The sequence below is a fragment of the Manacus vitellinus genome, unplaced genomic scaffold, assembly GCF_001715985.3.
Source record: "Manacus vitellinus isolate BGI_N305 unplaced genomic scaffold, ASM171598v3 scaffold_6_pilon, whole genome shotgun sequence".
Taxonomy (NCBI): domain Eukaryota; kingdom Metazoa; phylum Chordata; class Aves; order Passeriformes; family Pipridae; genus Manacus; species Manacus vitellinus.
The window spans coordinates 17,054,040-17,068,258 of NW_021940750.1; the positions used below are offsets into that span (position 1 = coordinate 17,054,040).

General features: G+C 38.2%; 1 protein-coding gene across 2 annotated transcripts in view; it reads left to right on the forward strand.

Moving 5' to 3' along the window:
- NPAS3 (neuronal PAS domain protein 3) overlaps nucleotides 1-13,967 on the forward strand; it is a 607,971-nt gene extending 594,004 nt beyond the window's left edge. For both annotated transcript variants that reach the window (XM_018082872.2, XM_029964290.1), the window contains 3 exons: nucleotides 3,645-3,792; nucleotides 6,890-7,005; nucleotides 9,698-13,967. In XM_018082872.2, coding sequence (XP_017938361.1) covers nucleotides 3,645-3,792; nucleotides 6,890-7,005; nucleotides 9,698-11,007 — 1,574 coding nt within the window. In that variant the 3' untranslated portion in view covers nucleotides 11,008-13,967. The remainder of the gene's footprint in view (nucleotides 1-3,644; nucleotides 3,793-6,889; nucleotides 7,006-9,697) is intronic.
- Nucleotides 13,968-14,219: the final 252 nt, after the last annotated feature.

Here is a 14,219-nt window from a genome sequence, read left to right on the forward strand (position 1 = left end):
TTTTAAAACACTAACACCCAGTTAGTCCCTTTGATTAACGAGTTTAGATAGATAGGTAGGTAGATAGATAGATAGGGAGGGGGAGAGAGAGAGAGAGAGAGAAAGAGAGAGAGAGAGAGGGGAGAGAGAGAGAGAGAGAGAGAGAGAGAGAGAGATGAGAGGAGAGAGAGAGAGAGAGAGAGAGAGAGAGAGAGAGAGAGACATACATATATAAAATTATATAACCCAGTCCTGCATAATCCCATGTAAATTCAATCACATGACCCATCCCAACAATGTGGTCAGAAGTCTCACTTTTCCCAGTACTGCATTGTCTGCCAGACTGGGTACTCCAGGTATAATACAAATAGGAATATAAAATTATTTGCATTGCTCAGTGAAGGATTTGTCTGAATATATTCAGGATGTGGTCTACAAGGCACTACATTTTCAGAACTTTATGCCAAACTGAAATGTGTGGTCTGTTGCTAGTTACAAAACATAACTTCACAAGCAAAGCTTAGGGTAGCCTAATGATTTCTTTTTCATTTCTCCTCAAAATCAGTAGCTTTATTAATGGATTATCTGTATCTGCAAACTGAAGATCCTCAAAATGAAGCTTGGCTTTACTCAGTAACACCTCTAAGTTATCAAACCAGATAGATTTTCCTCCCTGATTTGTCCTTCTAATTGCCTTTTTTCTCAAAATTCTCATCTAAATTCTAAGTTGCAGTTTGGCCGTGCCAGCAGGTAAAAAATACTGTAAATTAGAAAGCATTTATAGTTTTCTTCATGTTTTTCTTTCATCACATTGAGAAATTTCTTCCCAAGGTATACTATGAGCTTTCAGAACTGACTTAGGGGTGCCTTGTACACTCTCAAAGGACATAAGAACCAGATTTAGCAGCACAGCACAGCTGGACTGCCAGAGAATCTCTTTACAGAGAGAATTTTTATATTAAATTATGGGACCTCCTTCAGAGCTTGGTCCACAAATATCTTATATGAAATGTGTTTTAGACAGATGCAGGAAGGAAAATCCTGTGTATCTGGTAATATATCTGAGCTGGCCAAAGAGAGAATGGGAATTTGCAGGTAGATGAACTTCATGGAAAGCTCATTTTTAATACAGTATTTCCTACATTATTTGGATGTACAGTAATTTGGGAGCCCAGATTCTAAGTGTAGATGGTTTGTATATAGCTCTGATGCACTGAATTCTCAGTCTTGAAAAAGCAAGCACCTTCTCTTTTCCGTAGTTCTGAAATGAGTGCTCGTTTCAGGTCATGACAGACTTTTCCAGTGGTGCAACAGCCAATATAGAAGGTATTGAAGGCTGAAGGACTTGTCTAGGATGACCGAAAGAGCTGGAGATTCTGAGTCCTTATAGCTATCACTATGCAGAACTGCAGTGTGCTCTTCGGTCACTGGCTAGTGACTCGCCTGGTACCTTGACTTTCAAATGTGTAGGTGGGCAGTTGTCCTTTGGCATTTGTATAGCATGTTAAACTCCCCAGATAAAACTGTTCCAAGAAAAACAACTGTATATTTAGTAGATACAAGTACAGATAGATTTTACTAGTTTCTGCACACAACTCTGGATGGTCGGGATTCCAGAAAACAGAAAATATCACTCCACATTTGTGTGTGTATCAATTTTACACTCAGCTGTAAGCAGAGTATTTTGAATGTCCTATTTTATTGAAATGGAAATGTCTACCATAATCAAAATTTACAGCAATACTTCCCGTATTCTTCATAACTGATAAAGTTGGACTAATTTATGTGAGATTGTTTTCTAAAGTGGTTTGACAGAAATGCTGGGTAGGCAGTTGTTCTTTTTTATCTTTATTCTGCTGTATAATGAGGTCTTGAAGCCAATGAATTATCACAGTAGAATATTTAAAGTTTGGAATATAAAAGTAAAAATTTAGCAAAAGATGGATATCTGCTAGAAACAAACCTAGTTCACTGCAGGTTGCTGAAAAACAACACGATCCAGATTACAAATATTTGCTTATATAAGAGCTGAACCTAACATTCACTTTACATTGCACTATTTACTTGCATTTTTTTATTTAGTAGTTGAAAAATTGCAGTGGGGATTGGAGGATTCCTCCAAGGTAAGAAAACATCACCGTTTGTATGGCTGCCTTTGTTTTTGGCTGCCTATATTTTTCTGTAGATATCTGCTGTACATGGATTTAGATATAGATACATTCATATGTATAATTAGGGGTATAGACATTTGGTTAACTTGAAAGCTCCAAAGTGTCATTTGTCACATTTATGGTAGGAACTTTAACTGCCTTAAATACTTATTCTTTTCCAAAGTGACTTTTTTCTTTTCCCTCTACAGAAAAAAAAAAAAAAAGAATAAAAAAAAAGAAAATGTACTTCATGAAACTATTGTATATGAAGCACTTATTAGCCGTAATTAAATGGACAATATGAATTTACTACGTCTTTAGGACTCTGGCTTGTTCTGGTTTAGAGCAAGATGATTAATGCAAATACATATTACTTGAGATAACCATTTAGCAGCTAATTTAGCCAAATTTATTACAGCAGTTAGAGGTTTTTCATTTTAGCAGACGGAGACAAGGACATGACAAAAGCAGAAGGTGTATGTGAATGCACACTGCCCTCTAGTGCACAAAGCTTTGTGAGAGTAGCGAGAAGTGCAGGGAAGAGAAAGGGCTCCAATAACAACAGTACTTAGATTTTATGTAGTTTAGGATTTTTATAAAACCCTGCTGCCCCCTTTCACTGAAAGATTTGCATTTCATCCCCTTCCCCTGACACTGAAAAATCAGATACAAACCAAATTCGTTTCAACTTGGCAATATTTTGGCTGAAGTATTACTTTAAACATCTGTATTTTTAAACCTTCTTGCTGGGAGCATTTAATAGCACCGTTTCACATTACTGATTGCTTTTATTTCTTTCTCTGTTTCTTAGCATATTTCAAACATTGGAGAGAGCTGTCACTCTTTGGCTCTAACCAAGCCATTCTCTGCCTCCCTTAGGCCTCTTTCTCAGTCTGTTGGTGGATTTACTTTGCTCTGGTAGAAAGTAAATTCTCCAAAGACTTTTCCCCCACTGACCAGTGGAGATTTGGTTCATCTGAGAACTGTAAATTCTGTTTGACAAGATCAAAGAAACAGATGTATAAGTTCAGTGGTTGATATCGCCTGCAATAAGGAGAAATGATCAAAGCAGCAGGGGTAGAGTATCTTCCCAAACCTTTCAAATATCCAGAATCTCAAAGAGGTCTACCTAGGAGCTATGAATAAATCACATATAAATTTGCCTCTTTTTTTTCCTTTTCTTTTTTTACAGTTTGACATTGAATGCATTGGAAATGTCCACACAGCAATAAGTATTTTGTGAACTATAGAGATTTGTAGGTTTTTTACTTTTCTTCTTCCACTAGAGTTTCCCAAAGCAGGTGAAATTATACTTTAAAAGCTTTTGCAAACATATAGCTAGTTATATTGAACTTCAGATCCTGTTTCTCGTCTCTCTGGCATTAAACCTAAAGGAAACCAAGTATCTTGTGCTTATACTTGTGGCATTTTGTAAAATGAAGCTCATTTTACCACTCAGTTCTACCCTACCATGCACTATATCTTGCTTATGGTTTGTTTGTATTTTCTCGCCAGTGCTGAATAAGGGTCAATGTGTAACAAAGTATTACCGCTGGATGCAGAAGAACGGAGGTTATATCTGGATACAGTCTAGTGCAACCATAGCTGTCAATGCCAAGAACTCAAGTGAGAAGAATATCATCTGGGTCAATTACCTTCTTAGGTAGGTCTTCTAGTCACTTCTCTCGCTTGAACTGCTGTCCCTATGACTTGCCTCTGTTGACTTCTCTGTTTCTATTAGAGAAAGGTAAGAACTTTTCATGTAGTCCACCTCAAAAGCAGTGGTATTTCATGAGAGTTATGGAGGCATCTGTCATATCTCAGTACGCTGGAATATTCTTGAATTATGCTGCCTTAGTTTTGAAATAAATGTTCCACCATTTTATTGTGTGCCTCACTGCCCTGAAATCTACTCAACCTGAGCTCAAAGATAAAAGTTATCCACACCAAGTTTCAGGTGTTATGTTATAAAATCTAGTGTGAAGTGTTTGGCTCTGGTTTATTTGAATATTAAAAATGCGTGGAAACAAACTTCTGGTATGCTAAAAAAAGGTCTCTCTAAAAGGCGTTTGGCAGTTCACTCCAGAAAGAGGAACTTTCTCAAAAGAAAAAGCCTTGTTGTTCCTGTAACCATCAGATAATATTCACACTAAAAAATGCAAAATAGGGTTTAAAAATAAAAGTAGCATTTAAAACTATTTTAGACTATTAGAACTATTTTAAACAGAAATAGTAGAAATGTCTTGAATGAAAGGCCTTTCCCTGAGAAATTCTGTTTTACCAAAGTATTTTAAAAGGACTAGTTTCTGAGCTCAAGGGAAAACAAACTGTAACTGAAGGACAGTGAATTATAAACTTGACCTTTCTCATCTGAAAGTACCTTTCAACACATTCTGTTTTGTGAAAATGTTCAATAAGATTGGGAGATTTTCTGTTTCATTCCAGAGCAGAAAAAAAACAAACAAATAAAATTTGAAACCTTGAGATAGTCATGAAATGCAATTGTCATTTTCTGGCCTGTTCTCCTTTTAAGTTGCTTGTCATGGTTTGTTACATTCCCTTTGATGCCATGAGAGTTCAAAGTGATGTCTAGGGGTTAGACTGTGACTTATTATGCCAAGTCCAGCAGGCACTGAAGAGACTGTGCCTCCCTAAACTTGCATGTTGAAATGCTTTTGATTCCCCTTTTGGGGAAGAGACAGAAGCAACCCCTGGCAGGAGAGCATTGAAGGAGTACTGTGGGAAGCCTTCCACAGCAGTGGAGTTTTCGCTGGGGCTTGTGTTTCTGGCCTGACACGATTTAGCACAGACTTTTCTGAGTATATCCTTACCCTGCTACTTTTTTGTCTCTTTTTTGCAAGTGTGAGGCAGAATGCAACATTTCAAGGGTCAACGTAAGGCTCACAATTCTGAACTGGAAGTACAGCTTCTCTGCCCCAGTCCTTAACAGGGCTTCAAAACGTCCAGAAGTGTTCTCATATTTCCAGCTTTAAGCTGTAAAAATGATCCATAAGAGCTATGAACAGTTGCCTTTGTCCCCTTTGCCACTTTCCAGACAATAGGTGAACTTAGTCCACAAACATCCCATAAAATAATTTTCTCTACAAGCAGAATATACCTAACAAAAACAGATAACAGTCTTCCCCAGGTCTTCTCCTAGAACCTGATTTTTCTCCTGTTTTCCATTACCAGTCTGTTAGAAAAAGATTAACATCTTCAGTGAATTTGTATTTTTAATTTAGATTTCTCCTTGTACTGGATTCCACAAAAGATCCAAATGTTCAAATAATGTTTTAATGACAGATCAAGGCATAATTAGGTCTACTCTTAGCAGGAGTACTGGTCTGTATACATTTTCATGCATTAGAAAGTATGATTCAGCTGTCTCTAAAAGGATAGACTAATTATAGTGACAGGGAGGATTAATGCTGTTCTTGTCTTAACAACTTGTTATTCACAGTGTGAAAGCCCTCAAACATCTTTTGCTTGGAGGGGGCAAATTTGGGGACTGCCCTGGGGCAACAGAATAAAGTCACTTTGTCAGGACAAAACCATAAAGATGATAATCATAAGATGTCATTTCAATGTGAACTGTGTGAATTTTCACAGTATACTCCAATAGGCTGAACATGGACACACTCTCACTGTGATAGTGTGTCAGGCGCACCCAGCGCTGTCTATGTAGGACTGCGGATTTTCTGCTTTATCACCAGACTGGAATTTGAACTGCATGGAAATGCTCACCTATTCAAAAATTATTGAAGACTTTGTTACTTTTAACATTCTTATGACACTTATGCCTAGCTGTGTCTGTTCCCCTGCCTTTGCATGGATTTAGGAAAGGAACACATTTTAAAATGTACAAACCAAGAAAAAGCACAGGGTTGGAGGATTATTTTTTTCTGTTTCTCTGGTAATGTAGCTTTTTTAGATTGCAGTCATGTTCACTGCTAACAAGTCACAGGTGAGCACCACATGAGCAGATGAAGATATGATTATAATGGGTGTGTTGACAGTTCTTTATCCCTAGCATACGCATCTTAACATGCACATGTGCATCTGTCATATAGTTAGAGTGGTTGCTTTTGGTTTCTTGACAATGTGGATGCAGTGTGCAGTGTTTAAAAAATATTAAACCTTTTTAATCTAATTTTTAGCCAGATTCTTTGGAGCAGTGGTCGCTTTCTCTAGCCCTAACTGAGCACCTTCTTAGTAACTTTATGTATGGTCTGCTTGATTAAAGTGTGGAAAACTGGAATGTTGAGAAAAGCAGGTATTGAAAAGGCTCTGGCAAGGTCAATAGAGAATACTGTTACACAGTACAGTCTAATAGACATTACAGTGGGAGAGAAACAGATTGGAAAAGTTAAAACACCCTCTCTGTCCTACCAGGCACAGTAATGGGATCGAAATTGAGATATTTTGTTGTTGGATGATTACACAGTGTAACTTTACTGCTAGATATCACACAAGCCACGATGTCCCACTTCAGGAAGAATGCTTTGATAGCTCTGAAACTTCACTAGAATCAAACAAGGCTTAGTACCTGGTCAATATAAGTATTTGACAGCAGTATTAAAATAAACCTTCATAAAATTCCTGCTGCGAAGCTCTGAGGAGCCAAAAATATATGTTTCTGTGTCTACTGTGCTGTTCTTCCTATTTATGTTCTTTTTTCCTGAACTTTGATATGAAAAGAGGGGAAAATCATGAAACTGCAAATCATCCATTTGTGTTTATATTTGCTGTCTCCTCTTCAGTAACCCAGAGTACAAGGACACTCCAATGGATATTGCACAACTTCCTCATCTGCCAGAGAAAACCTCAGAATCCTCAGAGACCTCTGACTCTGAATCAGACTCAAAGGACAACTCAGGTAATACACATGGTGTGCCTTTATATCTAAGAAAGGTTCATATCATGAGAGCCACGTGGTTGGCTTTCTGGTTCCTTTTACTTCTCAAGTATTGTTGCACTATAAAAAAAAAATCATGTAAAATTAAATTGAAAAGCACTAGAAAAATCTTTTAATGACCTTGCCATTTCCACAGTATCTTCATTTCCTCAGAATTTTTTTTTTCACTCTCTCCGTGCATTCTTGCCTACATAGTACCAAAATAAATCTTTGATTTCCCAGCTGTGCTTATGAACAGGTATTGTGCCTTGTGTGGAGGACTTGGGATTGTGACTGTTGAATATGATTCTAGTTCTTCTCTTTCCAAAGTAAGCAGATATTCTGCAGAGAAGTCTCTATTGACAATATTTATGACCCTTTTTCCTGTATAAATACATTCCTGAAGAGTCTCACTAGGGGGCAGTGAAGATTGAAAAATTTGAGGGGTTTCTTGGGTTAATAGAGTATATTTAATTATAAGGTGTGGGTTCCAGCACTCATTTCTAAGCTCTTTAAGTCTGGGACTTCAGCTGTTTTTAAAAGCTGAGTGTACTCGTCAAACTCAATGTGTAAATGAGTCCTACAGATGGTCCAGTGAACAGATGGTTCACACATTCCATTTGTTTTAATAGTGGTTACCTAGACACAGGTACAGATCATCTGGCCTTCAAAGAAGCATGGTATCCTGTGGCCAAGAAGATGTTATTCTGTTCTCTCGTGTCTGTGGTAACAACCAAAAAAAGGCTGGAGAAAATGCATTGGGCTGATCTAAATCAAGCAAAAGCAAGAAGCTCAGGCATTAATGTTATATTATGATATGGCTGCTCTCTTTCATCTTTTGCTTTTATTTGTTCTTCCTTGACAGATTGGTTTGATGGTTTAAGTCAACAGGCAGGCTTGTTGGCCACCATCACTGGGAATCTCTTCACCCATTCCTAGTGCTTCCTTTACGCTGTCTTGTTCTTAACTAGCCACAAGACATGTATGTGCAGAACAGTTTGTGTTTCCCATGTGCGCTAGAAGTTTCCCCAAGTGAGAAGGTTAGAAGTACATGTGTATTCATGACTTCTAAGGTTGATGCAGAGCAAGAGAGTGTTCCCAAGGTGCACAGATGTCTACATCTCAGAAGGAGATGTCTGGGAGTCTTGGAAGACAGAAGAGACAGGGGCTTCTTTGTTGCAAAGGAAATAAATAGAAGTGCCAAAGGATCTGAAATTGGAACACCTTGGATGAAACCAACAAGTTCAATTCAAGGTCTGATAAAATCCCAGGCTGATATTGTGCAGCTTTAGACCACTTTACCTTAAGTTCACTCTTCACCAGCTAGAAACCATGGTCTTAAAAGAAAGTATATTCAAAAAAAGGAAGAAAAAATTGTAGGAGAAATTCAGTGCTAGGTGGAACAAAAAGCTGGATGACACTTAGGGGTTTATGGCTGCTACTTTGCTTCTGTGGCTTTTATTTTTCAAAAGGAACAGGCTCTGTGCTACTGCTGACACAAGAAAAAGTCCCACTTAATGACTTGTGAAGTGCATTGCCCTGAATGCTCAGGCAGCTTTCCTGTCAAACCCACCTTCTCCAGCACTTCTGGGAAATAGTTTGGTATTGACGTGGCTCCAGGAGTAACCAGTCTTTAGAGGGAAATTGGCCTTTCTCCTGTCCCCCTAAAACAAGCATATTGAAAAGGGTAGTACTTGGCTCTGATGAGTGAAAAACATCTTTTATTAGCCAACAAAAGATTTCTGGCTGGTCTGTAAAAGACAAGGTCTCCTGAAGCCTGTAGTGACCCTTTTGAACATAGTATGATAATGGAGCGTATTCAGTCTCAAAGCTGCTTTGGCTCTCCTAGTCCAGTGAGCTAGAGTGTTTATCTCACCAGTATTAGAATTATAATTAAATGAATTCAGGCAAGAAGAGTGACAGCTTCTCAGTGCTGTAGCTGGCATATTTTGAATGGTCCTTAGATGATTTGGATCAATCAAGAATTTAATTCACTGGATGAATTTTTTCCTGTATTTTTTTTTTATTTGTTGCCCTTCAGGAGAATATGAGAAGACAGTCTAGCAACAACACAAAATTGTTTTAACTGCTTTATTCATTCGAATTTATACACATATGACCTTCTCCTCTTACATGGGAGGAAATCAGCAGTAAATCCACTGAAACCAGAGACACTATGCCACTTCAGAAGTGGCAATGGTCAGAGGAAAATGAGATGAGAGAACTAGAATCTTCATTAGTAAATAGTGCTATACCTGGATGCCTGCCCACTGTAGGAGAACATTAATGTGAAAGAACAATCACCAGAACATAATGGTGATAATGGGATTGTTCACTGACACCTCTTTGGATGGCATGGCTACAATAGTGTTGTGCTCACAGTTGTCAAAATTATTCTCGTCCTGCCAGCAGATTAAAAGGCCACCCTCAATCAAGGCGCAGCCATATAGCATAGGCTTTTAGTGCATGAACAGTCCTAAGCCAGAGACACTCATGGTGATCAAAACTCTCCCAACACAACTTTGCAAAAAAGTGTGGCACTACAGAACAGAACACCGTTTGCCAAAAAAAGTTTAAAGGAAATCAAATCTCATTGGTAGGTAGAAATCTGCACTTGAATTATAATATTATGTTCCTGTTGCTAATGGTTTGTTTCACTTTCATTTTGCTCCAGAGGACAATGAGAACTCAAAGTCAGATGAGAAAGGAAACCAGTCAGAAAACAGTGAAGACCCTGAATCCGACAGGAAAAAGTCAGGAAATCAGTCAGATAACGAAATGAACTGTAATGATGATGGGAACAGCTCCAGCAACCAGGACAGCAGGGACAGTGATGACAGCTTTGAAAACTCTGACTTCGAGAATCAAAAGGCTCCTGAGGACAGTTTTGGCACTCTTGGCTCTATGCAGATCAAGGTGGAGCGCTATGTTGAGAGTGAGTCAGACTTGCGGTTGCAGAACTGTGAATCACTGACCTCCGATAGTGCCAAGGACTCAGACAGTGCAGGTGAAGTAAATGCCCAGTCTTCCAGCAAACATCAGAAGAGGAAGAAAAGGAGAAAAAAGCAAAAGGGAGGCAGCATGACCCGGAGAAGGCTGTCAAGCACCTCAAGTCCAAATGGGCTTGACTCAGCTTTGGTGGAACAGCCCCAGCTGCTTTCGTCACCAAACAGTGCCTCAGTGCTCAAAATTAAAACAGAAATCTCAGAACCTATAAATTTTGATAATGATAGCAGTATTTGGAATTACCCACCCAACAGGGAAATCTCAAGGAATGAATCACCCTACAGTATGACCAAGCCCCCCAGCTCCGAGCACTTCCCTTCCCCCCAAGCCAGCAGTAGTTTACATGTCTCCATTCCAGACTCCGTTCTCACCCCGCCAGGGACTGAAAATACTGCCAGCCGTAAAACTCAGTTCAGCACCTCATCCAACTCAGCCTTGGCTCCTGTGTCCTCTGACCCTTTGTCACCCCCACTTTCAGCATCTCCAAGAGACAAACACCCAGGAGGTCCCACAACTTCCAACTCTTTGTTGTACGCTGGGGATCTGGAAGCCCTTCAGAGGTTACAAGCAGGCAATGTGGTGCTTCCTTTGGTTCACAGGGTAACAGGAACCCTTGCTGCGACCAGCACTGCTGCTCAGAGGGTCTACACCACTGGCACTATTCGATATGCTCCAGCTGAAGTTACTTTAGCCATGCAGGGCAACCTCCTCCCCAACACCCATGCTGTTAACTTTGTTGATGTTAACAGCCCCAGCTTTGGGCTAGATCCTAAAACACCCATGGAAATGCTCTACCACCACGTTCACCGACTCAATATGTCGGGACCATTTGGAAGTGCTGTGAGCGGGGCCAGTCTGACCCAAATGCCTGCAGGGAATGTGTTCACAACTGCCGAAGGACTTTTTTCCACTCTTCCATTTCCTGTGTACAGCAATGGCATTCACACTACACAGACTCTGGAACGGAAGGAGGATTGAAATATGACCACATACTGTGTTCAGTGTTATACTCTGAGGCATAGACTATGTTTTAATTTAGACCTTTAATTCTAGCACTTTGAATTTGAGCAGGTCAGCTTATTATCTCAATATGATGGTCCCCATTTCATTCCCTTTCTCTTTAACTTGACTTATTCTTTAATGTAAAGATATTTTTTTATTTTTGCCTTCAGAGAGTTGAAGTACCAGTTGCCTGCCATTTTGTCTTCTTCTAAGATGTGTGTTTTTTCCTTTGCATCTTTATTAAGATGCCTTTAATATGTGTATGCCTCTGCCATAGAATACTCAGTGTTGTGGTAAAGAGATTTTAAAGTGACAACCATTGGTTTTACTTCAAAATGATCTTGATATGATCAAGATTAAAAGAAACAAGCATAAAAATTGTGCCCTGTTTGACTAAGTCAAATGAAAAGGGGGTTTTGTTCCTAATTCCTTTAAAATAGGGGATAGTATTTTAGAATTTTATGCAGAGTTTAATTCTCTTTTTATGGTTAAGATTTTCTTACTTGCACATAAAATAATTTGGGTTCTTAAAAAGTTAATTTCTGGCCTGTGACTAGAATGTTAAAAAGTTGGACTAAATGTTAATTACTGAAACTTTAACTTAATTTCTAAAACCATGGTGCTATCATTTATTAATCTGTAATGTCTTCATACAATATGCAGCTTGTGGGCTGGGTTTTTTGGAAAGAATGTGTTCCGTACTGGTTTATAGTGGGGTGCTGCAGTCTCCTTGGTTAGTTAAGACAAAAGCCCTCATTAACATTTGCTGCAGGACTTAAAATTTTTTACCTCCAAACTAACAAGCATAGCCTCACATCAAATTTAAATGGGTCAGGAAGCCTTTTTCAAAAAGTGCTTAAAAACAAAAAAATCAATTTAATTGACGCGAGGAGCAGTTTCTTAGGTGCATATTGTTTTGCTTTATTTTTTTCTCAGTGTAACTGAGGCTAATTTTACAACGTCAAATAACACTTCAGAGTAAAAAAAAACAGTACTATTTAACATGTTTTGTTTTGTTTTTCATTTAATATTATAGAGGGAAGGTTGTAAATTTCTTTTTTTTTCTTTGATTTGGGTATTTTTTGTTAATATTTTCCTTATTTCTAGTATTGAAACCAATATGTTTTAAAACTAAAGAATGGGTTAATAAGCTTGAAATAGATAACTACAACTGAAAACTGCACATTAAGTAAAAGAAAAGAAATCTCCTATTTTGTCTTTGTTGCCAGAAATCACAGTGTAGTGTCAAACACTCCAAATGACTGTCAAATATAAATTCTTCTTCCACTCCATCTTTGGCAGCTGTTTGTTAAGGCATCTAATAACAGATGTGAGAACTGTAATGTGTACAATGTGTAAGTGTCCTTGGCTGTCAGTCCCATTGCAGTTTCAATGTGTGTTACTATATGCAGTATATACTAAGCTAATGTAGTTGTTTTGTCCTTTGTCTTCTCTGTGCTTTATCTCTAGTCCGGAGTGGTAAAGTCCCATTCCTGCAGTCCTAGTGAACCAGTGATTCTTGGGGGTTAGTGGTTTTTGTGTGGTGGCCTTCCTCTGTAATGTCACCTTATGCTGCTTCCACTGTCTGTATACATTTTTATTTCTGCTGTTGCTTTGCTGTTGTGTATTCTCAAACCTCTCTCTCCCTCTTCCTCTCTCCCCACCTCCTCCACACGTTTTCCCTCTCTCTTTCTCTCGCTCTCTCGTTTTCTCTTCTTCACTCTCAGAGATAAAAGACTCTTAACTAGCTCAAGGTTAATGGAGCCATTATTCCCACAGAGGAATTCTGGGTATGACTTACTCTTCCAGTGTACCCCACAATGCACTACAGAGTAATGCTCAGATATATTAAGCAAATTGACGCCATATAGCCTCAGTTGTTAACATTCCCAGAGTCCTTGTGCTCGAACTGTAAGCAGAGGGTGCATTTCTTTGGTTTTCTCCTAGGTAGGCTGGTGGAGCAATACGTAGAACAATTACCAGTGAGATATGAAATTCTTTCAAAGGTCGACTGGCATTGTTTAAAAAGGAAACTGAGCTTAGAACTGTCATATATATTCGCTTATGTGTGCAAAGCTAATGTATTAACTCAGCTGTCCTTTTGGACCACTCACTGCATTGTGTCAATTTCTGTGGTAGCTTTGAATTTGAGAAGTAGGTCCAAGCCACAGAGGAGTGATAGTGGAAAAGGAATTGGATGCCAGAAATTTAATTAATGAGCTTTTAAAGGTTCCATAGGAAGGATTTAAGTAGGTTTAAAAAAGGCAAGAAAGCTGATTGGGAAATTCAAAGTTTAATTTTGGAAGCTCTGCTCTAGCTATGGAACAATCAAAGGAGTGCACCTATCAGCTACGAAGAACAGCTAGACAGCTGTTGTTGTTTTGGGTTTTTTTTATAAATGTTACTGTGTTGTGTCAAAATGATTTCTGGTGATTTGAACTAACAGATAATCACAGCTGCTGTCTAAATCCATAGTGTTTAAAATTACAAAATGAAAAAAAAACTTCATTACCTGTGAAGACTGTGTCTGTGTTTTTAACTATTTCTTGTACAAATATATGAAATCTTTTATGAGGAGACTGGTGCCAAGTAGCTGAATAATGGGGAAAGGGATTCTGTTCGTATAAATCTTAGCAGTGTTACCAACTCTACAATATAAAAAAATTAAAATGTTAAAAAGTGACAGCTATGGTACATTTATTTTGTGTTAAGCTAACCGAATCTAACTTCTTGAGTGCCTGGCTTATTTGAAACATTTTTTTCATTGATCATTGATAATGCTGCAAATCAGAAATGTACATACTTCATTTACAACAGGGTTCTTTTTATACTTTTGTAGATTCTCATACATGTCATACATGGTTGTCTTTATGTAACTTAATTTTTTTTCATCCCGCAGGTGCCATTTTCATAATAAACTTCTCTTGGATTTGTTACTATCTGGCATCATTTCTTTTACATATAACCATCCTGACTAATGAATGCTGGTAGTATTTGTTTGAGCAGGTATTTTTTAATTGTTTTGTAAAAAAAAAAAACTAAAATACAAGAAAAAATAACCAAAAATCAAAGAAGATAAAGCTAGATTTTTATTAACACTTGCGAAATGAAGAAAAGAAGCTGTCAAGATGTAGGTTAAGAATGCTAATCCAAATACTACAACAAACTTGCCACCATTCTAAATTCTC